At 34.4% G+C, this 23,678-nt stretch overlaps 1 protein-coding gene across 1 annotated transcript in view; it reads right to left on the minus strand.

Moving 5' to 3' along the window:
* CNTLN (centlein) overlaps nucleotides 1-23,678 on the minus strand; it is a 269,496-nt gene that overhangs the window by 139,405 nt on the left and 106,413 nt on the right. Inside the window, exons 9-10 of the mRNA XM_058672438.1 lie at nucleotides 4,359-4,535; nucleotides 2,472-2,597 (exon numbers count right to left, since the gene is read on the minus strand). Coding sequence (XP_058528421.1) covers nucleotides 2,472-2,597; nucleotides 4,359-4,535 — 303 coding nt within the window. The remainder of the gene's footprint in view (nucleotides 1-2,471; nucleotides 2,598-4,358; nucleotides 4,536-23,678) is intronic.

Below are 23,678 nucleotides of genomic sequence, written 5' to 3' on the forward strand. Positions count from 1 at the left end.
TGATAGACTGAGCAAAGAACATGACTGATTCCAATATAGTTTGGTTTTCTTCCAATCAACAGAAAGCCTGAATTAAATATAGGCTGACCAAGATTTCTTTCTGCCTGCCTGTCCTTGAGTTGAAAAATTTGCAATCTCTTGCCTTTGCACTCAAACTTGGACTTGAACAACCACCATCCACTCTCTTGGTTCCAAGTATTTGACCTCGGACTCCAATTACTCCACTATCTCTCCTGTAGTTCTAGCTTGGGGACTACAGATTCCAAATATAAGGAATCTAGATTTATATAGCTATGTTATATTTGTGATTTATAGCAAATAGTAAACATATAATTATTTATATTTGATATTAATATACTTCTATATTATAAGAGTACTTGATAAAGTTTCGTAGAAAGTACATGTTCTGGAAAACCAATACATGGATTCAAGTTTAACAAAATAACGTTACCTTTTATTTCTATTTTTTTCAATGAGCTTTCTGAAGTTCCTTTGCATTTTTTTACGTTGAATCTATTTTTCTAGAGAAACCATGTATAGAAGGCTGAGTATGCAAAAGGAGGATGATAATAGATTGGGTTTTAAAAAATTTACTCATTTATTTAATGGCAGAGTAACAAAAAGAGAGAAAGATAGAGAAGAGAGCAATCTTCTAACTCCTGGTTCACTTCCAGATTCTAATAAGAGGCAAGGCTGGGTCAGGCAGAACCCAGGATCTACAAAATCCAGCCAATCTCTCACATGGGTTGCAGAGGCACACAAACTATCATATGCTGCCTATCTGGATAGATGAAGAGGAAGCTGAACTAGAGTGGGACAGCCATGACTCAGAGACTCAGAGTGGTATCTGATATGCGATTTGGGAGTCCCACAAAGTGGTTCAACCCACTGTGCCACAACATCCCCTCCCAGATAGATAAGGTTTCTGAAAATGTCCATAATGGGGTGGGAGTTAAGACATCATTTAAGACATAGGCAGCCTACATCAGAGTGCCTGGGTTTGAGTCCCAGTTCCACTCCTGATTCTATTTCCCCACTAATGTGTACCCTGGAAGGCATCAGGTAACAAGAAGCTGGGTCTCTGCTATATACATGGTAGACCTGCATTGAACTTCTAGATCCAGGTGTTGGCCTGGCTCAGCCACAACTGCTGCAGGCATTTGGGAAATGGACCAGCAGATGGGAGATCTCTGTCTCTTCTTTTCTATGACACTGTACTTACACCTGTTTACATTCAGTACACTAAATGCTAAGTATTTATTTATCATCTCTTTAACCAAAAAAAAAGGGTTTTGAAGGATAGTAACTATTAAGTCTCTTTGTACACATGATTGATAATGATGTTTGAGTACTTGCAATGCTCAGTAAGCTGATACTGAGCAAACACATTAATAAATGACTCATGCGTTCATCTACATTTTATATATTTCAATTAGGTTAGATGTTAGCTACGGTCATCTGGTCATTTTATTTTTGCTATAAACAACAACTGATTTCCTTTTGTTTTAGAGCAGTGAAACTCTGTATAATGATAAATTAAAACAATGTTTAGAATCAATGTAAGCAAAATTTTAGTTATAGCTTACCATCAGCTGTATCTCTAACTATATTTTGTTGTACAACACATATACGTTAAACCTTTCCCTACCTAACAGCAGTCTATTTTATATAACACAGAATCTAAACAAAACATACTAGATTGTAATCATGTAATCACATAATCATAAGGTTTATCATAAAAAATCTTAAGTCTATCTGATAATCAATTTGTGACTGAAGCTTAAATACAGCAGCATACTGGGTAGCTGTGAATAGAGAACAAGTTTGTTATATACAAAAAATAAAGTTCTCAATATAGTTATATGATAGCTAGGTTGTTATAATACACATGTAAAGCTTTCTCTGAGAAACAGAATTTACAAAGTATGTGCAAAAAATATGAGCTCCCAAAGGCAGGCAGGTTACTCACAGACTTCTTAAATATAGGTAGGATGTTCATTGCAATATCATGTGCTAGGACACAAAGTCAGTTTGACTGTGTAATTTTTATATAAATTATAATTACATGTGATTTGAAATAGGTTAATGTGTTCACTTTTATTTTTTCAAGTTTTTCATACTTGAAGCATCATAACAAATTCTCTTGCCACTTGCTATAGTTCTACATTTTTGCTTCTGAGAAATTATATAACATTATTCCCCTCCCAAAAGAGATATTCCCAATTTTAAGTTAAAATTTTTGAAGAATTTAGTGTTATAAATAATTATTTGATTTTCAAATAGCAAATATTGTTATGACTTTATGATCAACCACATTCTAAAGAATAAGACCAACTGATTGCATGCTCTTATACAGGTGATTAAAATCAAGAAAGAAAAATGACAAAGGGGAATTAGTGAAATACATGTTTATCTTTTTTTAAAAAAAAATCTTTGCATGGTTACTAGTAGAGAAATGATTTAATGTTCACCTTTAGTTGTAGTGCCTTCTCTAAATCTTCAATCTTTCTTTCAGCTTTTCTCAGCTTTCTTAGCTCCTCTGTGTCTGTGAAAGAGCTCTTTGGGGACAAAGACCTTGAACGTTTCACAGGTGGTTCCTCGAGAATAAAACAAGGACATGGTTGAACTAGTTGGAACACTGGATTATGAAAGACATGCAAAATTAAAGAACAAGTAATTTTGAATACTAATAATGAATTATAAAAAAAATTCTGCATGGAATCCCAGAGAAATAACAAGTGGAATTACCACAGTGCTACCGCTAAAGGTTTCTCTGTGACTCGTTAATGAGAATATTCATTTACATTTACATTGTTTCTTTCAGAATAATGATGTCCCATTAGGGAAGACTAAAGGGTTATAGACTCAGAAATGCAAGAAACCTCATTACAAAGGAGGGGATAGAGGCTGGTCTAATTGCTCTATAAGGGTCCAAGGTTACACTTGATAGGACAACCAGAAACAAGAGGGAAAGGATTTTTTTCCCTTTGAAATAGTTTAACACACTGTGAAGTTGAAGGAACAATATGCTTGAGGAATATAAATACAACAGACAGTAGATCTTATACCATAATGACCATATGGTCATTAACTATAATGTGGCTAACTAGAGACAAGAATGTGTGTTTGTATTATGCACAGCTCCATATACCAATCTGGAAAAGGAATATGTGAGAGCAACTATTAAGCTGAGCAACAGAGAGCTCATCCTCCTGGCCTGTCCTCAACAAAAAAGAAAGGAACTTTTCTTCAGAATGCTCATCTCCTTTTTATCAACTTTTTTATTAAAAGCAGGGAAACATCAAAGCAGTATGTTTTAAAACCTCTCCTATACAAGCAACAACCAAATTATGCCCTATAATGTTAATTCTCGATTTTAAGAATATTTAATTTAAGCAAACCATGTGAAACTACTTCAAGGTGCTTGATACAGTTATGTTTTCATAAATAAATACAAGTCACTCCTATGAATGTTACTCAGAAGGAATGGATAAGAGTAGGGCAGAAACACGAGTTTACTTTCAATGCTTTTTTTTTCCCCCAACACCTCTTTTGAAATGCTTGCTTTATTTAAGATTTGCTCACAGGAAAAACAGAGTCAAAAACAACTGTCTTACATGAATTTCTGCTTACAAAAAAGCAGAAGTGTTACTTCTAGCACTGGCGTATCAAGTGTGAGCAAACTAAAGGTCAATACCTTATTTTCAGGGAAACATGATTTCAATGTATCCAAAAATTACACATTAACAAGATGACATGAAAATTCTGTACTAAGCATTCTGTGGAATCTTGCAGTTTTCAGAACTATGTAATAAATACTACGAAAAGGAAAGTTCCAGACATAAGTGATATATATTCTATACAAAAATCTGCATTTTTCTGTTAAATCTATACAATTACACAAGCTAATGTTAAAATTACACAAGAGCTAACGTATCATATTCCATAGGGACAGTACTGTATTATATCTGAATTAAACAGAAGCATTATTTTTCTTTTCATTAGTAAGTTGAATAAATGATTAATATAATTTGAAATTAAAATTTTAATCATACAGATAATATACCAGATAGCTGAAGGATACTTATGAAAATTACCTAAGCATAGGAACTAACTGTCAAAACAGGTATGCTACTAAGAATGTATTCAGTTAATGAACTTAGTTATATATTACTCAAGTCTTTAAAAAGGAAAGCTCACTATTCCTTAGGGGTATTTTACTGAGCACTCCATAGATAATACTGTAACAACTTCGTGAAACAAAAGCAGAAACAGTGACTGTTGCTTGTTTTAGAACTTCATCTCTTCCCTTTCCAGGCTCATCCTTATAAATTCACAAAATTACAAAATGCCTCTACCTTATGTCCTCCTTGAGCACTGGACAGGATGTTGTTCTCTGAGAAACCCTTGTTAGCAGGTCTTTCCCCTGAAAATTTTTCATTTCCTATTTGCAGTTTCTTTTGCAAATACTCAATTTCAGACTTCTGTGAGACCATTAATGTTTCTAAACTTGTTAAAGATGGCTGTCGAGATACCTAATAAAAAAAGTATACAGGTAAGTTTATTTCTTATATTATTTATACATTCGCAAATACGTGTACATGTACTATATAAATCATAGGTTCTCACATAGAGAACATTTCGTTTTAACAATAAATCAAAGACTAACTCAAATAAAATCTTATCATCCCAGTATGAAGCTATTGCTCTTGAAAACTTAACCATGGGTGAATGTAAATATTTTCATAAATAATGCTGTTATTTAAACTTGCCGGTAGAAAGAAACACCATGTGGTGGCTGCATAACACACACTATTCATCTGTAAATGAGTTGTTTCAATTTTATAACTAGAGACATATGCATTTCTAAAAAAATCTTTAATGCACCATCTGATCATCATGAGTCACTCAACAGTGCAGAATGTAAACCTGGGAAAAGGGGAACAATAACATGATCGGTCCAATTAACTTTTACTGTATCATAATTTAATAATGATTCCTCAAAGAACTCTGATAGTTTCAAAGTCAATATATTTTACAACATTCTCTTGTGGAATATATGTATGTGTCAGAAAAACTGCTAATGGTAAACTCACATTTTAACAAAACAAGTCATAGAAAAGTTAATCTTACACGAAACCTGTTCAAGAAAACTTGAGTCTTACTAAATTTTAACATTCCCAGTTGGATGCATGTGAGGCCATTAAAACCCATAAATATATGCTATTTCAAAACAACCACTTCATCTGCAAAGAAAGAAAATTACCAAATCACCATAAAAAGAAAGTTTTTGCTGATTTGCCAACAAGTGAATGTCAAATCTTATGATGTAAATAAGTACCCTTGAATGTATCTTTGTTTGTAATTACTGAGAATCCCATCCTTCCTCTGTGATAATACCAAAAGACTACGAGAAATACAAATATATTTATAACAAAACATATATTAGTTCTGAATCAATAATGGGAGATGTCATCTGTTTTCTTACTTGCATATTCTCTCACTAAATTATTTCAGGAATGAACATTTATCCTAGCAATTAGGACACCCAACATCCCATATCAGAGTACTTAAGTTCAGTTCCCACCTATGGATCCTGATTTCAGTTTCTTTTCAGTAAGTAACAGTGACGGTTCAACTAGCTGGGTTCCTGTCAACCCTGTGGGAGACATGCTTCGAGCTCCTAGCTTGTGACATTAGCCTCTGACTATCTCTAGCTGCATTAGCATCCTTAAAACGAACCAGCAGATAGGAGGTATTCTTTTTCTCCTTTTCCTCCTACTTTCTCTCTCCCTCTTTCTTCCTCTCCCTCATTCTATCTCTCTCCTTATACCTCTCAAATAAGTAAATACTTTAAAATATTAAAATAATGTATATATTTTTCTTCCAGTAAGTGTAAATGATTTCCCCTATTTCTTCATTCTCATTTAAATCACTGCAGAGATTTTATTCCTTTATTTTCCTCCTATTTTATAATTTAATTTATGATATTTATGAATTTTTCCCTCTGATTGGGCTAACAAGCCAAACCATCATAAATTTCTATGTGCTTTTATCCAGGCCTCCATTTATTAATTTCATTAAATTATGAAGGATGTATTAATTTGCAAAACAGATTCTGATTAATTTATTCAAGGTCAAAGCAAAAATTAGGAATAACATAGGCAAAGCACTGGCACTTCCCAAAAGTAAAAGCAAAATGAAATGTCAAACAATATTCAGTCTCATCATGCAGAAGTCAGACAGATGTTTATGTCAGCTGCTGCTCAACCAACGAATTGTTTCACAGAGGACTGGAGTCCACCATTGTCAGATCTATTTTTTTTTTTTTCAACAGAAGAGAGAAATTTAGATTTCAAAGGCAAGTTTCCAAATTTTTAAATGTTGGTTGACCCAGTTTTAGGACTCCTGTACATTGAAAATATCATGGTAGAAGAATAATCTACTATATATTTGCTAGGTATATTCTGAAAAATACATCAAAGGCTATAAAAAAATCACACCTTTGAACTAGAATACCAATTGTGCTGATGACTGAGATGCAAAATTTCCTTGAAAAATTAACTTAAAAAATGACAGTAAAAAAGGACATCTTGTACTATATATACACTTTAGTAACACGACACTAATTTTGATTGAAAGGTCCTACAGAAGATATGCGACAGAATGCGTAGTTCTTGAAACATTGTGCACACTACAATTAAAAAAATTAAATACCTTGGGAGTGCTGTTTCAGCATAGTGGTAAAGATGCTTGCATCCTGTACCAGAGAACCTGAATTTAATGTCCAGGTCTGGGTCCTGAGTCCACTCCCGGCTAATAATGCTATCTGGAAACAGTGATGCCAGCTCCTATTAACTGGTTATCTGCCATCCACATGGGGAACCTGGATTCAATACTGACTCCAAGCTTCAGCTCATTCCAGTTCCAGTCACCGAAGGCACTTAAAAAACTAACTAGTAGTAAGATGTGAGCTCTTTCTTTTATCATTCAACCTCTCTCAAATATAGATGAAACTTTAAAAAATAAAACTGAATCCAAGCAACAACGTCTGGCATTATTACAGCAGAGGTTCACTGAACATTACCTGATAAGTAAACAAATATTTCATGGCTATAATGATTTATAACAAATTATAAATCAAATAGCTGTTGTCTTACTAAAGTTTTAATTAACCACTTTGATTTCCTACTTTATTCAAATTGTAATAAGTATGGGTTCGGCATGGTAGCACAACACGCTAATCTTCTGCCTGCAGAGCTGGCATCCAATATGGGCAAGCCTTGTTCCAGCCACTCAGTTTCCAATTCAGCTCCCTGTTTATAAACTGGGAAAGCTGTGAAGGATGACTCAAGACAAGGCCCCTTGCACCCACATGGCAGACACAGAGGAAGTTCCTGGCTCCTGGCTGCAGATTAGCTTTGATCTGGCCATTGTGGCCATTTAGGGTATGACACAGCAGATGGAAGACCTCTCTTTCTCTGCCTCCTCATCTCTCTGTGAATCTACCTTTCAAATCTGAAAAAGGTAGTAATGATTAAGTAGTATTCATTGAAGAAGTATTTAGTGTCTAGCTCTGGTTAAGCATTTCATAATCATTAAAGTATTTATTCAAGCAATTTATTCAAGCAATAAATTCTAAATCAATGCACACGATGTAGACACAAAATAAAAAAACATTTTAAAAGTATGTTATAATCTCAACAAAAAAGCAAATTTACTCTAAAACAAAATTTCAAAGAAAGCTGTGATGTCAAATATGTGTGTATTTTGTGGTATAATTTTGCATATAAAAATCTAATGTATACATATATATCAGAAAAAAAAAACAAATGATTTGTCCCTATAAAGTAACTCAATTCCTTTTTGGAGGAAATCAGGTTTACAAAAAGTATACACACATTGTATTACAAACTATAGTAATTATATATACTTGATTATGTATTTTATCTATTTAGTAAACATACTCATATATAACCTATATAATATGTATATAATCTTATGCCTGTTTTTTTGAGAAACTTGGTGTTCTATTGAAAAATCATTTTAGAAATATATGTTACCAATTTATAACATAAATATTGTTAGTTTAGTGGCAACAGAAACATTAATATCAATGTAACATATTATAAATCAAAAGAATTAATATAAAAATTCACAAATGAAATCAGTATACCAATTCAAACTTATTTCCCACTTTTACATAGATCACTAAAATGACTAATACATGTCTAATATCAAAATATTCACCTAGCACTCACTTTTGAAAATAGCAATATCTTACGTTCTTTCATTTCTTCACTTATAAATATCTTCATATTTCACTTAGAGATCATAAAAATGAAGTGAAATTATTGACTACAGTTTGGTAGAATTAAAGCAATCATAATTTCTTCTCATAAATGCTGCCCAAATTTCACATTGCAGCAAAATTTAGTAATATGACATAATTAAGACCATTTGATTTTCTTTTTGTATCCAAATACCTGTATGGTACAAATAATTCAATGACAAAACAAAAGGTAAATATCAAGCTCCATGATTTTACCTCTCCTCATACAGTAAGTAAAACTTAACACTGAACAGTTTTACATGGATGCTTTACATTTGGTTTCCACTCAAATCCAGCAGCTAACAGCATCTTTATTAGAAAAACTGCAGAAGCAGAAGTATTTATTCTTACATGTAAACATCACATTTCACCAACACAAATTAGTGGTATTTACACATCCCAAAAGAGTTTTTATAGTGTTAACGCTATAATATACACATTCATTATAGATTTCAGTAAAAGCAGTGAACCAACCTAGGATGGACATTAAAAACAAGATTGAAAAGATTTATTTTTTTCTATATATTTTTTACCTTAAATAGCAAAATGGAAAGCATTCATGTTTTTTCAAAAGATGTCATAATGCTTGCATTTTTCCAGAATTTTCAAAAACTGATCGTTGTAAGTTTATTTACTAGCAGTATCTCAAAACAAACTTCTAGTTTCAAAAAACCGAATTTCCTCCAAAGTATTTCTAACAAATGTGACTTTGGAGTGTAATCCATTACTTTTTATGCTACATACTGTAAGTTTTATAAGCACTCAACACTTATGTCACCAGTAAAAAAATCAAAATTTGCTCATTAATGGTATAAGCAAGGGACTATGCTTGTTATGCATTATCATCTCTATACATTAAAACCTCAATCATACTCAAACAAATCCACTAAAGTGTGGTTTTCAATCTGCTAACTATGCATTCCATAATAGCCTGTAATTATTAAAAACTGACAAGAAAGCTACGCCACCTGTGTTTATGTGAAGCCAGGTAATGAAAAAAACAACAACGCTGTCATCACCTCTCAATTCCTGATTGCATTATCAAAACTGTAGCCGAGTTTGGCATCTGGGTGTGACCTTGTTAACTGCTAGGGTAATTAAATTTATTCTATAGGGAAAAAGGATGATAAATTATTAGCAAGAAGATTTTGTTCACATTTTATTAAATTGGCCTGTCAAAGGGTTGGCCAAATTATCAAGGGCCTCATTTATTGGAGGCCAGCCATATTGCCACATCTGTTACAATTATTTATAATTTCAGCAGTTGAAAACCAACTGAGTTAGGCATCCGCCATGTAAAGTAATTTACAAATTATCTGATGAGGGAGTGTTTTAGCTTCTCCCTCATTTCTAGCCAGCAGAAAGCCGCGCTGTAATTACAGAACACGATTAGGTTCTTTGGGGAACTTATCTTGCACTCATAGCCATAGTAAGATGCCGCAAGAACATATGGAGGAGCTTGTGCTTCTACTCCCCGAAGCTCGTGACCCGCCTGCCGCTGAGCCCTTGAGTTGAATTTGAATGAGAGTGCCATGGCTAATGTTCTACACATGCACCATTTATGCCACAAAACAAATCGGATCACTGTTAATTATGAAGCAGCTATAATCAGGCCTTCACATCTGTGTAATGTGAAGCGCAGTAGGCTGTATTCCAATAATGTATGACTACCTTTGGGTAGCAAATTGCGAGCCATATTGCCTCAGTAGTAGTTACTGAATTCAAAGTAACTCCTTTGATAAAAGTCTATCACATGGATATTTTTATCCAGCTTTATATGGGAAAAAAAAGGCAAATCCACAAGCCTTTATCAGCTATTGACCAGAACAGTTAAAGCATATGGCACAAGTTCATTAATGAACAACACAGAGCACTCTAATTTAATGAAACCACTTGAGCCATAAAAATCAGATTTAGTTAATTCCCTCTTTCCCATTTTTTTTCAAATTCAGTTTAAACCTAGGATTCTATTTAATATTATAACTTATCAAGATACTAAACACATATTTTACAAATTTATGAAGAATATAAGAAAATCTTGTGTTTTCCTACTAATAACCTTATGAAAGAAAGGCAACAATAGCATCTTTGAATTTATAAATTTAGTTTCATCACAAATCTTACAAGAAAGCATAATCTATTTGTTTTATATAAAGAAAGACTAGCAGCTGTATTCTAAAAAAAATACTCTTTATTCCATGAGAAATTTTCCATAGAACAGCAGCTCAACAAGCTGTACCCAGATGGCAAAACAGCTACAGTTTAATTAATCCACTAAAAGCCATTCAGATTTCAGTAAGGGTAATGTAATTTTGAATAATTGTAGTGAAAAAATTTATGAAACATTCTTAAGTTTTATTATAGCAGCAAGAGAAGTGCCACTATAGAGTAGTTAAAGTTGAGTTGCAGTTTCCATTACATATGCTAAATTTCTAGATTTTAATATCTTAGGCTGTATCATTCTGCTAGAAAACTAAAATAGGCTTGAAATACAACATATCTATTGGTAGTCTTTTGTAAGTGAAAATCGTTTTCATTCAGGATAGTGAAGTTTATAGTAAACTTAAATTTTAGGACTTTAATATAAAAAGAATTTTTGAAAAAGTTTATAGTTTAGACTCATAAAAAATAAATATTTCCACCTCTGTGTTAAAATTCTTCATTTGTCAAGTCCAAAAATGTCATAACGTTATATTTTATCACTGCTTTGTCCCAAAGATTGGTTAGATACGTACTTTTCAAGAGATCATTTCCCAAAAAACTTGAGTAGCTATGATATACACAAAATAACTAAAAATAGACTGCTTAATGTAATGAAAATCAACAAATCATAAAGTAGTTTTATTTAAAAGTAATGTCAATAAAGCAAAACAAATTTATACATATATGAATTAAAAACTAGTTAAGTATAAAAATAATATTCGTGATAAGAAAAGTTTAAACATTTTAATCATGGCTCATTGTCCTGATATACAAAAAAATTTTTGGCAAAACATCAATAAGCTACTTAAACAAAATACTAGTGTTATTTTTATATGTTAAAAATAAATAAGTAACAGAAGCAATAAAGTAAAAATCATAAAAATCAAATCAAATAAACCAATTAACTCTGGCCTAATATTTTCAAACAACAATGTGCTGAGGATTAATAGCATTCTGAATCCAAGTTAAAGTACTCTAATCTGATCTAGACATTACAAAGTGAGAAAGTAGTTTAGCTGGTACCACATAATCATTACCAGTGTCAGAACCTGTGATTGCTAAGAAGAGAAGTGAACTATTACAGTTTTTTTTTCTTTGCTGAATTAGAAAGTTACACAACAGCAATCCAGAACTGCTAAAAGATAGGAACGTTTTAGTCTATGTGCAATTATTCTACACCCTAAGCAGATATTCTCTTCCTTCAGATGGTTCTTTATTATTCCTATTTCTTTTTTAACTCAAATTGTTGTGTCAAATGAAATCCGGTCACTGTGCAACAGGCTAAATTAGGGTATGGAACCAGGATAAATAATTTTTCATCATTCAAAAAGCATTTACTGAGCTTAGAATGTCAACCACTAAGTGAGAACAAGGATGAAAGCGTAAGTCACAGTTCTCTGGTCATAACGGAGCTCATGGTCCTGAGGGACTAACAGACAAGGAAATGACAAAATACACAGAAGAGGTACAAACACCTCAATCTTCAGGAATAGAATTTAGTAAAAACAAAAAAATCCTAATAATCATCTTAAAAACATCTAGAAGGTCTGGAAAGTAACAAGGTAAACAAACTGTAAACTGAACATATCTCTGATAAACAGCATACAGAGCTTATTTCCCTTCCAAAAACAGATTTAAAAGATTGTGAACATAAATAAACAACATCAACATACAAACTTACAGAACATTAACAAAAGAAAACTGCAGGGAAGGTAAAAGTGAACATTGCCACTGGTTTCGAAGAAGAATCATTTCCTTTTTAAAAATTGAAGTATTACTTTTTAATTTATTTGAGACACACACACAGGAGAGAGATCATGGGTCTATGAATTCCTGCAAGAGCTGGCAGAGGGTTAATCCAAAGCTTTGAGGTCAGAACTCAGTACAAGTCTACCAAGTAGGTAGCAGAACCAGTTAGTGGGGACACTGCTTATGAGGGTCTGCATTGTCAAGGAACTGGAGCAAGGAGCCTATAGCCAGCAATCAAACCCAGGCACTCTGCTGCAGTGTGCAGGCATCTTAGCCAGTAGGTTACACACTCATTCCAGGAAAAACGTTGTTTCTAAATAATAACAAAGCCTTGTCTGTATAAGGAAACTGACAGTCTCCTACAATTTGAAGAGTCAACTCAGTGTAATCATGCTGTGATACAGCTTGCTTTAAGTCCTATGATCATAAACTTCGACAAAGGAATTCAAATTTAAGGAGTTAATCAATAGCAAGCATTCAGAGATGTGAATAAATCCACAACAATGAAAATGTTCAGCACAGCATCAGAATTAAAACAGGAAAAAAAACCAAACTGAAGTAAGCTAAATGTCTTAAAGAAAGGCAACACTTTAGAAAAAATACATCGATATGTGCAAATAGTAAAGGCAAAAAATGTTAATGCATAATGAAATGACAACTGTATCAGGATACAAATTTATATATTATTAATTTCCAGTGATCTAGAATATTCTTCATTTTGTATGCTCTTTTTACACATACCCATAGCTGCGTGCATGGTTTGTTAGGGTAAGTTCACTCTAGGTCTAGGACTGATGATACATTCAATGTTTGAGTAAGAAACACAACCGGCATCCCTTACAGATAAGACTAAATACGTAGAAAATACAGATGAATCTGAAGTAAATTAAGAGCAGGGTGAATGGATCTAAGATAAACATTTAAAAATCAATGACATTTCTACACATAAGAAAAAAAATGTAACAAAAATACAAAGTTAAATATCCAGCAAAAATAAGCTACTCAGAAAAACAAATCCAACACAAGATACATCCGACCGTTACAGATAAAACTATAAAACTTCATTGAAACATATTAAAGAGATATAGAATATTCATGCAAGAAAAAGAAATAATGGAAAGATTTATGATGGTAAAAATGTCAGTTGTACTCAAATGAATCTCCAAAATATTTTTCAGAAAACTTGACAGCTTGTTAATATGTTATTCTGATCAATATTAAATGGTCAATGACATTCAAAAAACACTTGAAGAAAAATTAAGGGAAGAGATTTATAATATTAGTTATTAAGACTCAATAAAAAATTAAGAAAAACAAGAAATCTGGCCTAGCAGTTGTGACGTGCATGAAGACACCTGCATCCTACTTGGGTCTGATGTCATGCCAGCTCCAAGTTTCAGCTTCCTGAGAAAGCTGCAGGCCCTGGGAGCAGCAGGGATGGTACAACTGAGTGCCCATACGGGAAACCTTGATGCAGTTTCCATTTCCTGGCTTCTACACAAACCCAACTCCAGCCATTGCAGGGATTTAGACAGTGAACCAACAGATGTGAGATTTGCTTTATCCTCAAAAATATTTTTAAAAAAATTTTTATATAAAACAAACCACCCAACGCAAATGAACACTACCTCCAGAAAGGGACCCGATTAACTATGGACTCACAAATAATGCAAATATAAGTATCAATAATGGTATCACTCAGAAAAAAGTATTAATACAAAAACTATTGCCAAGACAAACAACCATTTTTTAAAAATAAATTTTCTTTTAAATAAATGTAAAAATGAATCTTATGTAGATTAAAGACATCTGTGGAAGTTAAAAAAATAACACTTTAAAATACAGCAAAATATGTTCTCCAGATAACATCGATGTCTTAAGATACAAACATCAATTGTGAGATTAGATTTCAACGTAGAAATCTGAAATGAGGAAATGCACATGCTCAAAATTCTTTATAAGCAAATTGGAGTTTTTTTTCATAAGTTGGAAAAGAATTAGTTGCACCAAAGAGCAAAGAGTTACATTACAAAATAAAGCTTAAAAAAATCTAGTCACAGAGCATGACATGCAACAATGACATGTTAAAAGTCTATATAACAGAAATGGTGAAAAGTCTATATAACAGAAATGGTGAATATTATCTAAGGAAATATAGCACAGATAAGCAGGAATTCATAACAAAATCCAAGAGAGTCATCATCCTTAGGCAAAAGAAGATAGAGGGTCCAGCACAATGGCTCAGTGACTAATCCTCCACCTTATGGTCACCAGGATCCCCTATTGTCGCTGGTTCATGTCCTGACTGTTCCACTTTCCATCCAGCTTGGATCCCTGCACCCATGTGGGAGATCCGGAAGAACTCCCTGGTTCCTGGCTTCTGCTCCAGCTGTTGCAACCATTTGGAGAGTGAAACAGCAGATGGAAGATCTTTCTGTCTCTCTCTCTCTCTATAAATGTGCCTCTTCAAATAAATAAATAAATCTTAAAAGAAAGCAGAGGTAAGAATGAATCAAGGACAAGCACAAAAATGTGATTGAGAGCAATGGTGAAAAAAAAAGATAAAAAACAAAAAAACCCTGTTAAGAAACAAAAGATATTAGAGACATTTCTTATAAGAAATACATAGTCAAGAAATACGTGAAAAATGTTCAATAACACTACCTATCAGGGAAATGTACATCAAACCACAATGAGGTATCATCTCAAGGCAATTAGAATGGCAATTATCAATGGTTAACAAATGCTGGCAAAAACGTTGAAAAAAGTAAACTCTAATACACTACTGGCAGGAACACAAGTTTGTACAACTGTTACTAATAATGGCTGGCTTGCTTAATTCTTTTTGGTCAATGGATTAATGAATTGCTGTTAGTAATGATAGTGACGTGAATTTTATTATAATACATTCTAAAGAATGAATGGGCCAGTCATACAATAAAGTTTATTAAAGTACATTCTAAACGAAGAATCAGCCAGTTGAGAAAAAATATGGCACCCTTTCTTCCTGGTTGAGACTCTTATCCCTAAATATGAGGAGTGTGAATTTGCAATATGGCCATGATGACATCTGGAAATTGCATACCTTTGAGTTCTCATGTGGCTGAAAACCAGGCTATTCCAGTTTGGCTGAGATCTTGTTCATCAGGATGTTTCAGCAACAAATTCAATTGTGAAGTGGGCAGTCTTCCAGGGGGAGAGCAGGGTCCGTGGTTCCACCAATGGAGAAGGGTCTTATTTTCCCTATCCTGGCATTAATGTTGCAATTATCTGCTTAACGCAGCTATTAGGGAGAACAATATAGAGTGTCCAAAGAAAAATAAAAATACATATATATGGCCCAGCTAATAAACTTCTGTGAATATATCAAAAGGAAATGGAGTCTGCATTGTATGAAAATAGACCTATACTCCATATTTGTGGTGGTAATATTCATGATAGCCAAGTATGAAATCAACCTATACGGGAAAGACTAATGGATAAAGAAAACCTGGTGCATATTTGTACAATGGAATATAAGTAAGCTGTTAAAAAGAATAGAATCTTGGCAATTGCGTCAAAGCAGATAGTACAGGTGATGTTAGGTGAAAATGTGCCAGCCACAAAAAACAATATATGCCTGCCCTAATACATGGAAATGAACACATACATTAGAAACAGTAAATCTGAAGTTGGAATAGTGATTACTGGAGGGAGTTTTGATAATGAGTACAAAAACACAGTCATATAAAAGAAACAAGCTCTAGTGTTGCAAAGCACAGCAGGTGAATACAGTTTATGATAATGTATGTATGAACTGTATGAAGCAGTAGAGGAAAGTGATAGGATCCAAATCTAAAGAAAAGATAACACAAAGGCTAGCTGCCCGGTTTCTTTCTATTTTTTAAATAAAGATTTATTTTTTTTTTTTACTAGAAAGTCACATATACAGAGAGGAGGAGAGACAGAGGGGAAGATCTTCCGTCCGATGATTCACCTGTGAAGTGGCTGCAACAGCCATTGCTGAGCCAATTTGAAGCCAGGAGCCCAGAGCCTCTTCTGGGTCTCCCACATGGGTGTAAGGTCCCAAGGCTTTGGACCGTCCACAACTACTTTCCCAGGTCACAGGCAGGGAGCTGGATGGGCAGCAGGGCTGCACCAACATGGGATCCCGGGCCGTGCAAGGTGAGGACTTTAGCCACTAGACTACCATGCTTGGCTCTAGCTGCCTGATTTCATTGGTTTACAATGTACTTTCCAAAAAATGTATAGGTATTACATGTTAGCAAAACAAAACAAAAACACAAAGAAACAACTGTTTAAATAAAATATTCTAACAAAACAAAGTACTGGTGAGTTGTTTTGTGGGAATAAAGATACTACATTTATACCTCTGTGGGATTCAATTAAAGGAAAGTGAGAACATAAGGAGAAAAACAAAGAAAATCCAAAACAATTTTGGAAAGGAAGCATAGGGAATATTTATGAAAAGAAATTAAATATGACTAAGTTTCAAATGACAACTCTGGTCTTGTGGTTCTGCCATTAGCTCCATAGTGTGTATGTCATTCACTTTTAAATAAAGTAACTTTAGGTTTCCCTGTTGTCCTTTACTGTAAGAAATTCCTCTAAGGCAGTAAATTAGATGCTTCTGCATGAAGAAAACAAACAATTGTTTTCAGATAAAGATAGGCAGTCATTCAGAATTCAGCTAGTGAGGAGCAGGGTGCTAAGAAATCAAAGGCCATGGGTTTCAGTCCCAATTGAACCAATTAGCTTTGCCCTTTCCTATGGCAAAGACTGTTACTTAATGCACCACTAACTTAGATTATAAGTGATAAATAAATCAACACCAATTGGGGCAGAGCATCTCAAATCTGATAACATTACATAAGAAGTATCTATTCAAAACAGTATTTAAAACTTACACTTATTCTGAATGCCCACATACATTGTCTCACGTAATCAACATGAAACATTTGTGAGGTAGTACTATTATAACATCCATTTTATAAATAATAAAACTGAATTGACATAGAGACTTCCCTAAGATAAAGAGATAGAGTCTGTGATCTAAACCCATGCTTACAGACAGAATTTTTGCTTTGACATAAGTTTAAAAGAAGATAACAACTGAAAAAATAAAGTTTCAACTCAGGATTCCTTTGTTTAAATATTTGTATCTTCCATTTAATATTAGAACTGTTTTTTAAAATAATTTCATAAAATATATGTATTATATGATTGCACCTCTACTTACATCAAAATTCTTACTGAAAAAGAAATGCTCAAAAATATCTAACTCAATATCTATCATTCAACTCAAGTTTACAAAGGGCAAGGATGGAATATGTATTTTCTCTTTTATGATTTTAGCAAGAATTTCTTCAGATCAGAACGCATTTAACTAACGAATCCTGAAAAAGTTCACAGTACTATTCAATATACCTGACCCTAGCATTTATAAAAAGTATACAAATATATTTATATACATGCATAAATGTATTATACAGAATTTCTATCTTAAAAAGAATTTCTATCTTAAAAAGCCTAGTAATAAATTCTATGATCAATTCAAGAGAAGCTCACAGAGAACTTTCATGAGTCAATCATGACAGTCTTCAGAAGATCCAAGTCAACCAATGTGACAACATTAAGTGAACATAAAATAGGTTGCATACTATTTTAATCAGGTTTATTTAAATTTATATATGAAACATTAATCCCAAAGCAATTAAATAAACCTACACCAAAAAACACCTTTCTTGTACAAGTTAATATCTGCCACTTATTTGTATTAACATGTATATTTTGAAAAGCATTGCACCCATAAGCACATGTGTTCACTGGCTGGAACAAGGTCTTAAACCCATGACACAGAGGAAGGAGGAGCATGGTCAATTAAACTGTGGAGAAAATGGAGCTAAGCTATCAAATAAAATCTAAGTGAGAAAAAAATGTCGAAGTAGTGCTGCAGCCCTTGAAATTTTAACACTAAATCAGAATAACTTGGCTACAAGTAGGAGTAATATCGTGCATGGCACATAAGTTACCCAAGAAATAGCAGTTCTAGGCCCGGCATCGTGGTCTAGCAGCTAAAGTCCTCGCCCTGAACGCCCTGGGATCCCATAGGGGCGCCGGTTCTAATCCTGGATGCTCCACTTCCCATCCAGCTCCCTGCTTGTGGCCTGGGAAAGCAGTAGAGGACAGCCCAATGCATTGGGACCCTGCATCTGCGTGGGAGACCTGGAAGAGGTTCCTGGTTCTTGGCTTCGTATCGGCACAGCATTGGCCATTGCGGCTCACTTGGGGAGTGAGTCATCGGACAGAAGATCTTCCTCTCCATCTCTCCTCCTCTCTGTATATCTGACTTTGTAATAAAAAAATAAATAAATCTTTAAAAAAAGAGAAAGAAATAGCTGTTCTAATTATACCACTATGTTCAGCTATTTTGCAAGCTGTGGTATACCAAAAAATGTTACACGTGTGTGGATGTGCATGTAAATTTCTAACTATGGGTCTGAATATAGTCTATCAATTTGTTTCATGCAATGTGCTACAAAGGAATAAAAACTTCATTGCTATCAGCCTACATTTACTGTATTCCACAGGAATCAGGAGGTGGTTGGGTTGGATTCTCTGCTTCACAATCACAAGGTTGCATTGAGGTGTCAGTTGCACTGCACTGCGTCATCTGGAAGATCTGCTAGCACACAATCTGTGCCCAAACACCTACAGGATTTTAGTTATTTTAATTATTTAGACTTCTGTTATTTTATTTTGTTTTTTTGTAACTCTATGGATAAGGGACCTTAAGCTCTCTTCACAGCACACCCACTACAGTTGCCCTCCTTGGTGGTCCTTCCATAAACAGTACCTAAAAAGGCAGTTTTCCTCCCAAAGGTAGGGAAAATTGTCTTCTACTCATTTGCTCAGAAACAGTCTTACATAATTCAATAAAATTAAGAACACAGAAGTGATTCCTTTTCTACTCGAAAATAGGGCCTGGCATGGTAACTTAGTGGCTAAATCCTCGCCTTCCAAGCACCAGGATTCCACACGGGTACCAGATCATATCCTGGCTGCCACACTTTCCATCCATCTCCCTTCTTGTGGCCTGGGAAAGCAGTAAAGAATAGCATGACACTTTAGGACCCTGTACGCGTGTGAGAGACCCTGAGGGGTCCTGGCTACAGATTGGCTCAGTTCCAGCCACTGAGGCCACTTGGGAGGTAAACCAGTTAATGGAAGATCTGTCTCTCTGTTTTTCCATCTCTTTGTAAATCTGCTTTTTCAAGGAAAAAAAAATAAATCTTTAGGGAAAAAAAAGAGTATCTTTAGGGAAATGAAAAGTTTAAAAAAAATGCTTCCAGGAGAGAGATGTTTGACAGATCAAACTTAAAAAAAAAAAAGATTTTTGAATTTGTATTGGAAAGGCATATTTACAGAGGGGAGAGACAGAGAGAAAGATCAAAACAAGACCCACTGGGGCTGGTGTGGTGGCTCAGTGAGCTTCTAGTCCACCTGCAGCACTGGTATCCCATATGGGTGCCAGTTTATGTCCCGGCTGTGCCATCTAGCTCCCTGCTTAAAGACTGGAAAAGCAGCAGAAGATGTCTCAAGTCCATGGGCCTTGCATCCACGTGGCAGATCCAGAAGAGGTTTTCTGGTTCATAGTTTCAGATTGGATTAGATCTGGCCATTGTGGCCATTTGAGAAGTGATCAGCAGATGGAAGATCTTTCTTTCTCTGTCCCTCCTCTCCGTAAAAAAAAAAAAAAAAAAAAAAAAAAAAGCCTTTCAAATAAAATATAAAAATAAATAAAAACCATCTATTATCTGCTGTCCACAAATAACAGAGCCCACAAACAAATACAAATACACACACAGACAGAAATAGAAGAATGGAAATGGACAACTCTATGATAATTGAAAATAAAAATGAGCAGAAGTAGCCACCCTTTTATTAAACAAAACAGATTTTAACCTAAAAACTCTCAAAACAGACATAGAGAGACATTATTTAATGATTAAGAGATCAACTCAATAAGAAGGTGCTACTAGAGTAAATGTAAATGCACAAAATGTCAAGGTACCTAACATTCTACAATAAATATTAGTGTATCTAAAGGGATACACAGGCTCCAATAATAGGGGACTTGAACACACCTCTTTCATCAAGAGACTAATAAAATTCAAAAACATCAACAAAGATACATATAGAGCTAATCTACACACTGGACTAAACTGATAGCTACAAACCATTTCATCCCAAAACTTCAGAACACACATTCTTTTCATCAGCGCATGGATCCTTCTATAGAATAGACCACATGGTAGATCATAAAGCGAGTCTCCACTAATTTTAAAAAAATGACCTCATACCATGTGTCTTTTTTGACCAGGGTAGAATGAAGCTAGGAATCAACAACTTAAAAACTCTGGAAAGCATCAATACATGGGGACTGAAGATAATATCCCTGAATGAATAGTGGAGTGTAGAAGAATTCAAAAACAAAACAAAAATTTTAGAGATACATGCAACAAAAGCAATATTAATAGGGAATTTTACAGCAACCAGCACCCACATCAACAATTGAAACTGCATCAAATAAAAAATCTAACAAAGTATCGAAGGGATGTACAAAACAAGAAGAAAATAACCCAAAATAAGCAGGAGAAAAGAAATTATTAAAGTCAGAAAAACCAAACCAAAACAAGATTTTTACTGGAAGACACAGAAAGATCTTTCATCCATTGGTTCATTCCGCAAGAGGCCAAAATCGCTAGATTTAAACTGATCCAAAACCAGGGGCCAGGATCTTCTTTCATGCCTCCTACAGAAGGTACATAATCCCATGACTTTTGGCTGTCCTTACTGCTCTTCCAGGCCACCAGCAGGGAGCTCAAAGGGAAGTGAAACAGCTAGGACACAAACTGGAGTCCATTTGTGATCCTGGCGGGTGCAAGGCTAGGATTTAACCCTCTAGCTTACCATGTTGGGTCCATCATGGTAAAAATATTAATCAAGCTGGATATCAAACGAATCAAAGAAAAAAACCCATCAGCCTGGATCATATTGAACAGGGAAAAGATGAGAGTGTTTTTGCATTTTTACTAAAATTTGAATCCAGAATTGGATGTGCATTTTCAACACTGATACTTGATCTAGAGTCATTAGGCAAGAAAAAGAAACCAAGGGTATACAAATTGGGAAGAATAAGCAAAATTATCCCTGTTTGCAGATGCACACAACATAATCCTACACATAGGGGAATCACGACTCCAGTAAGAGATTATCGAAATTCCTTAGAGAGTTTGATAAAATTGTAGAATATAAAATCAACACACAAAATAAATAGCATTTATACACAGATGATACCATTTTTGAAATAGAAGTTGTAAAATCAATACTCTTTACCAATAAAACAAACAAAAACCCTGGAATAAAATTAACTTTGGAAGTAGAAGATCTCTACCACGGAAATTAGAAAGCAGTAAATAAAAAAAGAAGACACCAAAAAATTTGAAGCACCTTCCATGCTAGAGGATGTGCCCATACCACTTGAAGAAATTTACAAATTCTCAAATCCCAATGAAAATACCAAGGATATCTTTCTCAGATATAGAGGAAAAAAAAAACAGTGTGGAGATTCATGTTAATACACAAAATCACTAAAGGAATCTTAAACACACAAAAATAGCCACAGGCATCATAACAAGAATCAAGATATACCACAGGGCAGTTGTAACCAAAATGGCTTGGTATTGGCACAATAATGGACATGTAGACCAATGTAACAGGATAGAAACCCCAGGCATTAACCCTACATTTACAACCAGTAATTTTCAACAAACAAGCTAAACTTAATCCCAAGAGAAAGGATAATCTCTTAACCAATGTTGCTGGCAAACTGTATCTACGTATACAGAAGTATGAAAAATGATCCCTACAACACATCTTACACAGAAATCAACTCAAAATAGATCAAGGATCTAAATCTATCAGCTCATATCATCAACTTACTAGCAGAGAACATCAGAACTGTATAAGATATATTAGCATGGGCAATATCTTCTTGTAAAATACCACAGAGTCACAGGAAATAAAAGCAAAAATACACAAATGGGATTACTTCAACCTAAGAAGCCTCTGACTTTAAGGGAAGCACCCAATAGAGTAAAAGGCAACTAACAAAATGGGAGAAAATCCTCACAAATTATGCAACTGACAAAGAATTAATACCCAGGTTCTAAAAAGTGCTCAAAACCTCAACAACAACAACAGAATATACAATCTAGTCAAGAAAATGGGCATAGGACATTAACATTCATTTTTAAAAGGATAAAATTCAAATGTTCATTAGGAACATAAAAAGATGCTCAGTATCACCAGCCATGAAGGAAATACAAATAAAATGATAAGGAGGTTTCCTATCACACCAGTTAGAATTGCTATTATCCAAATTTCAAAATACAATAAGTGCTTTGAGGAAATCGAGGAAAAGATGCCCTGTAGGTGGGCATGTAGGATGACATGGAGATTCCTTAGAAATCAGAAAGTAGGGCCCGGCGGTGTGGCCTAGCAGCTAAAGTCCTCGCCTTGAACGCCCTGGGATCCCATAGGGGCGCCGGTTCTAATCCTGGATGCTCCACTTCCCATCCAGCTCCCTGCTTGTGGCCTGGGAAAGCAGTAGAGGACAGCCCAAAGCCTTGGGACCCTGCACCCTCTGGGAGACCTGGAAGAGGTTCCTGGTACCTGGCTTCGGATCGGCGCAGTTCTGGCCATTGCAGCTCACTTGGGGAGTGAATCATCGGACAAAAGATCTTCCTCTACATCTCTCCTCCTCTCTGTATATCTGACTTTGTAATAAAATAAATAAATCTTTAAGAAAAAAAGAAATCAGAAAGTAGTAGTAATAACACACAACCATCCAGCTCCTGAGAATTTAATACAATGAAATGAAATCAGTATATGAGTTATCTGTATCCCTATGTTTATAGCAGCAACATCCACAGCAGGTAAAATATGTCATCAACCCAGTATCCACTGACGTATGATCGGACAAAGAAAATACAGAACACACTTACTATAGAATACCATTCAGCTACAAAAAAGAAAGATTGTCTTTATAACAACATGGACTCAATTAGAAACCATTATGTTTAATGAAATAAGCCAGTCCCTAAAAGACAAATATCATTTTTACCTGATATGTGGCAGTTAATAAACAATACAAAACTGAACAGAAATAAAATAGTTTATGATATGATTGTTGTTTTTAGCACTGCTTATTCTCCTATGGAACTGTATTCCTCCTACTTTTCACTTGTTTTAGGTTATGATTAGTGGTGCATTAAGCCTGGGATTACAAAGTGGATGATATTATATATTTACAAAAATAAAAAAAGAAAAG

The sequence above is a fragment of the Ochotona princeps genome, chromosome 14, assembly GCF_030435755.1.
Source record: "Ochotona princeps isolate mOchPri1 chromosome 14, mOchPri1.hap1, whole genome shotgun sequence".
Classification (NCBI taxonomy): Eukaryota; Metazoa; Chordata; class Mammalia; order Lagomorpha; family Ochotonidae; genus Ochotona; species Ochotona princeps.